Source organism: Eurypyga helias, unplaced genomic scaffold (genome assembly GCF_000690775.1).
Source record: "Eurypyga helias isolate BGI_N326 unplaced genomic scaffold, ASM69077v1 scaffold7073, whole genome shotgun sequence".
Taxonomy (NCBI): domain Eukaryota; kingdom Metazoa; phylum Chordata; class Aves; order Eurypygiformes; family Eurypygidae; genus Eurypyga; species Eurypyga helias.
In genome coordinates, this window is record NW_010239200.1 from 44,927 (window position 1) to 52,731 (window position 7,805).

A 7,805-nucleotide genomic window follows, 5' to 3' on the forward strand; every position below is an offset into this window, starting at 1 on the left:
CGGAGGATGGGGGCTGGCTGCCTGCGACCCCTCGGCACGGGACGGGGGCAGGTCCCATGCACGTGCCGGTCAGTGCCCCTCCCTCCCAAAGGCTGCTGCAGTCCTGATACTAAAATTCCTTGTTTTCCGCTAAGGGAGGAGCAAAACGAGCTCCCCGGAGCTCTGCTCAGCCCTCGTCTGATGCAGGAGGTGGGGGTGAAAATTGTCTTTCGAAACAACTATTAAAGGCTCATTGTGCTAAAAAGGAAGGTTTCAAACTTCTCCCTCCATTAGGCCATGTTTTCTTCAAAAATTCCCATTGGATTTCCCTCAGCCTTACAGGGAAAAGGAGGAAGGGGAAACCCTGAGCTTTTACAACACTGCTCACTGCCGGTTCCCAGCGCTCAGTCGCTCTGCGTCTCCCTGAGGTGGGGACTACACCACCTGGCCAGCGTTTTGACTTGAGGAGCCTGAAGGAGCCCAAGCATGCTCAGCATAGGGCCAGGGGTAGCCGGGTGGGTGCGGTACCCGCCATCCTTCATTTTCGGTCGGTGAAATTACTGACCGTCCTGGTTGGCTGGGTCTACGTAACTGGTGATGGCACACCGCGATGAGGAAAGGGCGGGAAGGGTGCCCACAGCTCTGGAGCGCACGGGTGATGCCACCGGTGAAGGACAGCGTCTGGCAAACGCATGGCATCGTACGCCGTACGTCACCTACAACAGAGGTGCTGCCTGGCAGCACCGTTGCTCCCACTGGTTTCATCGCCCTAACTCCAAAGCTTGGCGCAGGGCACGGGAAGGGCTGCCTCCCTCGGGCAGCGAGGGGCACACGGCCAGACGATGACCGTCGGTGGGTTTGGAGACCTACTGCCTTTACATCGGTCTCTTCCATGGTTGTTGCTCTGCCGGGGGTTAAAGTGGGAGCAGGGCCCCTCGTCCTTGAGGCCTTGGCGCTGGTTTCCTTAGTCTCGTTGCCATTTGCACTGCCCTGTGCTGGGAAGTGAGGGGTACCGTGAGGGCTCTGGAAAGCCCGAACCAACCGAGCCCTGGTACCAGTGACCATGCGCCTGATGTGACGGAAACACGGTGGACCTGGAGAGAGCAGCCAGGGCTCAACTCTCTTCTTAGGAGGGAGAAATGGTTGGCCGCGTCCGTCCGCTAGCGTGAACTACACGCCCCTGGATGAATTTCCAAAGGTTCCATCTTGAAATACACCTGGAAAAAAAGGACTGCATACACAAGGTACAGTATCTCGCGTGATGTATTTCACGTCCCTCGTTTACATGCTGACAACTCTGCCATTTCTAAACAATGTTATCATTCATCTTTCTGATGATTAATCAGCATGAGCTTCCAACACTGTTTATCACACTTTGACGCAGCAATCAGAGAGGCAAGGTGTTACAGGGGTGGTGTTTGTTGGGGTTTGGTTATTGTTTTTTTTTTTTCCAAAAAATCTCACAGTATTTACAAATGCGTATTTGTTTCCTGACAGCATTCTTGGAACTATTCACTCATTCACAGTCAGTCATTATACCAAAAAACATCATTCAGAAACAGGTTTTAAAATACACCCACCTCCGCTGCACAGTACACACAAAACTAGGCTAGAGTCGAGACACTCAATTTTTGAACAAGAACGTGAACTGATTAAGAGGTACAACATTTCCAGGGAAAAAAGGTGCGCCCCTCAAAAAAACAACCAGCTGTTCTCCTGGACCTAAGGAGCTTCCTGGAGGCCCACTGTCAGATTTCCCTTTTACAGCTCAAGTATCTTTTGAGGTGTGTTGCCGTAAACACAACGCTGGCATTGAGGTCCAACCAGTGGTACTGCAACGGGGTGTACCCTGCAGCATTTCCACGCGGACACTGACAAAAATGAGTTACACCAAGTCCTCGCAGGGATCAACATCGGTTTCATGTCTCACAGCCCATCCCCGGAAAAACCCAATGGACCCGATTTAGATCTGATTTCTGCCTGTTTAAACCGAGAATCAGAATGCAGCCTTACACTTTTAGGGTCTTCAGTGCTGGAAGAGGACACTGGGCTCTGTTCACGGTAAGAGCTGAAGTGGCAGGCTGTGGAGGGATTAGCAGGCATTGACTGTATCTATCCTGTTGATTTTCAAACAAAACTTGGCAATTTAGTCATTTGGTTATCCTGTACACTGATAATTTTTTTTTGCTTTAAAAAAGTGCCCCAGTGAATTCATTGAGCCCGGTCCATTAAAGAGCAATGGGGAACTTTGAACAGTAAGTGCTTGTTTTACAGCTACTTGCAAATGCTTCAAAAGCACTAAATTGCCTTTTATACTCAACAGTCTAATAACAAAGACTGATTTTCTTCTTTTTTTTTTTTTCCCCAACTGATTTGATGGTTCACTTGAGCTTTAAAAACACATTACATAAATCTTTACAGGCATTACAGCAGTCTTTTGTCAGGTTTAATTTGGTGGTGGTGGGTTTTTTCCACAGTGTAATCATTCACCCTTAAACTCACTGTACCACACATACCCAGATCATGCTTGACTCTGGATCCACAGGAATAATAAGCCCTAGAGGTTTCTTTTGCACGGGGAGGGACCTAAATCCTTCCGAAGGCAGTTTGTTTCCGAAAGCTCCTGGTTCAGAGGTATGTCAGAAAAAGCGCTGAGCGCTCCCGAGGGTTTGGCTGAAAGCCACAGCCGCCCGAAGAGGAAAGGACACTTGGCAGGATCAGACCCTTATGGCCCTGGTTTAGAGGAGCTTATTTCACAGTGGAAATTTAATGAGCTAAAGAGAACACCTGTCTCATGACCCATCATGGCATACAGCATCCATCCATCCATCTAACCATCCATCCATCCATCCACCCACCCACCCAGCGTGCATCCATGGTATCCATCCACATCACTCCAGGGTGGATCCATGGCTGCGCTGGAGTGAATGAGTAGGGGCAAAATCAGATTTTTTTCAGGGATTTAATATACCTGCCGTGCTGATGCTTTCGGGAGTAAGTCGTCCATTTGATTTAACCATCAGAGGCATTACCTCTGACCACAGCTCCATCCTCTCCTGCTTCATGACTCTGGGCTTGGTAGTCCATGTTGGAATTACTAGGATTATGTGAGCGGGCAGGAGATCCATCAGCGTAGACCCCTCTCCCTGCTGCAGAATGAGGGGAATGTCTGCTCACCAGGCAGGGTTGTAGAGAGCAAGAGCTGGCAGAAAAGCAGTTAAGTGTTGAAAAAACTTCAGAAACACAACTGGATACAAAAAACCCCAAACCTGAGCAGATGATACTGTTTTTCACCAGGAAAAGCAGAGAAGCTGTCAAATGCCAGGCTTCCTCATCCTACTTCCTCCTGACCCCCCTGTGTCCAAGTGCCTTTTCGCTTTCCTCCTGGAGGACTTCTGTCCTTCTCCCCTTTCCCACGCTGGGGTCCACGAGGAAAACCCACCCTGGGGGTGTGCAGGGCTGGGGCCCATTTTGGGGAAAATGAAGAAGGAAAGGTGGAAGGAAGTCGGATGCTCTCCCGCCGATCTGCCTCTCGCAGCATGACAGTCACTCAGCGAAGCGCTCCATCTTTGTGGAACGGGTCGGTATGGAAGGGGCTTGCCTGGTGCTGGAAGGAGAAGGTGGGGCTCTGCAGGTGGTGGAGCCAGGGTGAATCAGAGAGAACCCACTAAATTCCCAGAGGTCTGTCTCCACCCCTGAGCTGCTGGGTGCTGGGAGCCAGGGTGAGCTTCCCAGTTAGAGACGCCGGGGTAAGACGCGTTTGATGCTCATGGATCTCCGCATGCACCCACCAGGAAGTTCTGCGGATAGCCGGCTGGGATTCTGCTCTCCTTGCCAGTGCCGTAAACCTGGAGTAGCGAGCCCGACCTTCCCGGCTGTGTTCAGAGCAGCACAAAACCTGGCTTCTCGTCACAGCTGCGGTGAAAGCAGGATGGGTCAGACACACCCGTGGAGCACGGGGAGGGACTGGGGGGGCAGCACTCTATTAACGAAGCTATTGCTCAGGTGAGGAACCTTAGAAGAGGAGGAGGAGGATGGAGTCGCTGGTGACGCTGACTGACGCTGTTCGGGATCACAGTAGGGAGATCTGGGAGAAGAGGGAGAGCAGAGCGAGCACGAGGGCACAGCTGCTGCGCGGGGGGAGTGCTGCCAAGGGGGCCGTGTTTCGGAGCATGCATTCCACCCTGGACCAGGAGCCATTGTTGGGCAGCGGCTGTATTCCGGCCAGGCTGCACATGATGTTGTAAACATCCACGGATCGTATGGGAGGCGCTCGGAAGTTGGATCGGAAATCTGCAGGGAAAACAGGCGAAGAGAGGAGTTGGCGGTGCCCAGCTCGGGGCTCAGCTCCTGAAACACGGGGCGCTGCGGGGCAACGGAGCTCAGCAAAAATGTTTTAAGTGGTTTCAGGCGGGGGTTTGCATCTGCCCATCGCACAGGTGGGTGAGAACTACTCCGAAAGTACTTCCCAGAGAAAGCACTTTTCATTAATGATTCCAGAACCACAAACAAAAGGAGAATTTACGTGTTTCAGATAGAATTGAAAATTTAGGCCACTCTTGGAAAACAGGGCAAAGGGATTCAAGTTACTGTGCTGGGGTGTCGGAGAGGGGCTGCCCAAATCCCTCCACGTCTCTTTGCTCTGTTTCTCCAGCTGTAAACCAGATGCAGAGCTAGACACCACGGTGTCGAGCCACAGTGAGGAAATCCTGCCATCTATTTGTAATTTTGGGGTGTCGCAGAGTGCCACACTGGGCTCCTGACATGCCGGGGATGCAGGGACAGGGCCGCCGGAGGAGCGGGACAGCAGGGATGGTGGCACCGTACCTGGCCCATACGCGAGGAAGAAGGCTCTCATGTCCATGAGCTCGTTGTCGTAGCCGTGCCAGCCGTTCTGCCAGGCCTCCTTCTTCCCTGTCCCGTTCTCCCAGAAGGGCAGCTTGTCCCTGCTCTGGGAGACACCCGCGGAGCGCGGTTAGTGCCTGCCTGCCGGGCTGTGCGCGGTGTGCCGCGGGGTGCTGTGGTGTGCCACTCCGTGTCACCGCGTGCTCTACCACCCCGTCACCCCCCCGCCTCACCAGCTCACGGAGCAGCCATCTCCCAGCTGAGCCGGGAGGACACCTTTCCGCCTCCCACTCAGCTCAATTTATGCCGTGAGCGTGAAACAGCACAGCCCTCTGTGACACGTGCCAGCAAGGTGGTGTCCCTCTCCGGCTGCGTGCCAGCTCTCCCGCCCAGTGCCAGGCACCGCTGGGGATTTAACGGTGTGTTGTTCTGCCTGACGTGCCCCGCGTGCCGCAGAAGAAGAATCCCTTTTTGCTCTGTTTGACCAGTCAGCCTAAATGATAGGAATATCACCCCTACAATACACTTTCTGATCATTATTATTTCTTCTCCCTGCCTGTTTTAGTATTAAAGCAATGAGGTTCCTTCCAGGGAACACAGGCTCAGAGCTAAGACGGTCCCTCTGTCCCTAGCACAGGCCACTCTCTGTTTTCTCTCCCTGCTCAGTGGATCTGTGCTTTAATAATTTCTCACCATAATTACCATTTTTCCTCGCCTATATGGCACTGAAGCCATACTTCTTCTCCGTGTTAACAGCTCTTACCAGACCACCTACAGTACTGCCATACCCCGGCCCCCTCGGGAGCAGCGGTCCTTAGGGGCTGCTCAATACGTTGGACCAGCCCTCTCTGTGAGCTCCTCTCATCCCATGCTCCCTAGGGATTGCAGCAGTCGTGACACTCCAGATATCCCCAGAACTATGGCAGGAATTACACTCAGACGAAGGACATCAGCTGGCAGTCTGTTAGACCCCTGGCATTAATTTCTCCGATGGTTACAGGGGAGCAGCTACAGTTCCCTAAAGGGGCCAGGTCTCCCACATTCCCACCCCGGGGCGAGTGGTGCTGCAAGCCCTGCAGATGGCAGAGCAGCCTGACCGAGAATCCCTTTCCTTTCACAAACATTTATTCTGTCGGATTCCATTGTCCTTCTCTGCCCGAGAAGAAAACTGACCACGCGCAGGAGCTCTGAGGCTGGCAATGGTGATGGCCGTGAGGTGCAGCTCTTTCCACCACTTCCCACGGGAACCCCTCGAAGTCTCCCTTGTGTTTTTTCATATGTCACAGTCAGCATAGCAGGTCATTGAACAATTTTAGCTGGCAAATTAAATCTCCTTCCTTGTTTCACTGACAGCACTTAGAGCAAGCCAAGAAGAGACGAGACTCCCTCCCCTCTTCCTACCATAGCATCTCCTTACGCTGTGGCCACGCGGATCCCGGGAACGAAGCGTCACTGTGCTGCTCACCATGAGCCAACCTGTACAGCACTCGTTAGCATCAGCCCCAGACAAGCCAAGTCACACCCAATCTGCAGCTGGTTTTGGCATTACCATGGCACTGCCAAAGCTAAACTTCACCACCGGCCTGCCGTGGACCCGGCTGCTTCCCACAGTGCCAAACGCGGGAGGCAGCGTGCCTCTCCATCACCCCCCAGACACCGGAGAGACCTTCTGGCAGCCAGATGCGCAGTCAAAGGCACAGCCATTCCCAGTGCTTTTCCCCTGGGGACTTTTCCCTGCGTGTGCGTGCTCAGAAGCAGCACAGCAGTTGTTCCCTGAAACCTGGGAAAGCCCACCGGGATGGGTGCAGGGGGAGCAGGCAGCCCTGAGGACTAACACCGTTGTGGCACACGGGAAAGCAGCTGGGGGAATTCTGTCTCTAAGGATGGGGACCACTCACTCCTGTGGGGGGAACAAGATAATATTAGCAGGTGAGCTTTGACACGGCGCCACGTGAAATCCCTCCTCATCCTGCTTTAACCGGAATGTGGACGGGCTTTTGGTCCTATGCTCCTTGATTGGAAAAAAACCCAACAATTTTCCACATTTTTCTCTCAAAAAAAATTGTTAAAAAGCCCTTTTTCAAGCAGTTTATAGCTACCCACTAGCTGACGGAGAGGTAAAACACCCCGTGAGCGTGACAGGGAAGAGCTGAACATCCTCTCCTCGGTGGTTTGGGCAGGGAGTATAATAGAAGGCTCAATTATTGCTTTAAAAAATATGACAAGAAACTTCCATTTTCACATCCCATTCACAGATAATGAAAATGTACCCAGGAGAAGGAAAATCTGACAGCGTTAATGAGAGGACATTCTTGGAAATCAGAAACAATGGGACGGAATGGGCAGAGAGACAGAAATAATTACCACAGCAGCAGTGTTTGCTGCACTGTTATTAAGGTTTGTCAGAGTTTCAGCGATTTTTTTAAAGTGCGCTCTTCTTTTTTCCCCCAGAATATGTAAAAATGTTCTGTCTTGAACCTCTGTACAAAAAAGAGTTTAGTTGTAATTTTTAAAACAACATCTCGGCAAAAAATGTTTCGGATTCCTACTTTACGGGTCTGAATCTTAACTCTGGCTTTCCTGTATTCATGTTTTTTTTAACCAGAAATGGGGTGCTCACCCATCTGTACTCCAAAGCAATCAGGGCTTTTTTTTTTTTCTTTTTTAGAGGTGCATTTTTATTCAGCTGTAGAAATTATTATCCTAAAGTCACGTTGGCTAGGGAGAAACGTGGCGGTGTGGAGCATCTTGAGCAAAGCCTGGTGAGCGGCAGGTCTGTCCTGTATTCATGTTTTTTTTAACCAGAAATGGGGTGCTCACCCATCTGTACTCCAAAGCAATCAGGGCTTTTTTTTTTTTCTTTTTTAGAGGTGCATTTTTATTCAGCTGTAGAAATTATTATCCTAAAGTCACGTTGGCTAGGGAGAAACGTGGCGGTGTGGAGCATCTTGAGCAAAGCCTGGTGAGCGGCAGGTCTGAGC

The 7,805-nt window shown here is 51.6% G+C and overlaps 1 protein-coding gene across 1 annotated transcript in view; it reads right to left on the reverse strand.

Moving 5' to 3' along the window:
• Window positions 1-4,051: 4,051 nt before the first annotated feature.
• ENPP6 (ectonucleotide pyrophosphatase/phosphodiesterase 6) overlaps window positions 4,052-7,805 on the reverse strand; it is a gene marked incomplete at its 5' end in the record, with an annotated part of 19,353 nt that continues 15,599 nt past the window's right edge. The window contains 2 exons of the mRNA XM_010148057.1: window positions 4,052-4,272; window positions 4,807-4,930. Coding sequence (XP_010146359.1) covers window positions 4,052-4,272; window positions 4,807-4,930 — 345 coding nt within the window. The remainder of the gene's footprint in view (window positions 4,273-4,806; window positions 4,931-7,805) is intronic.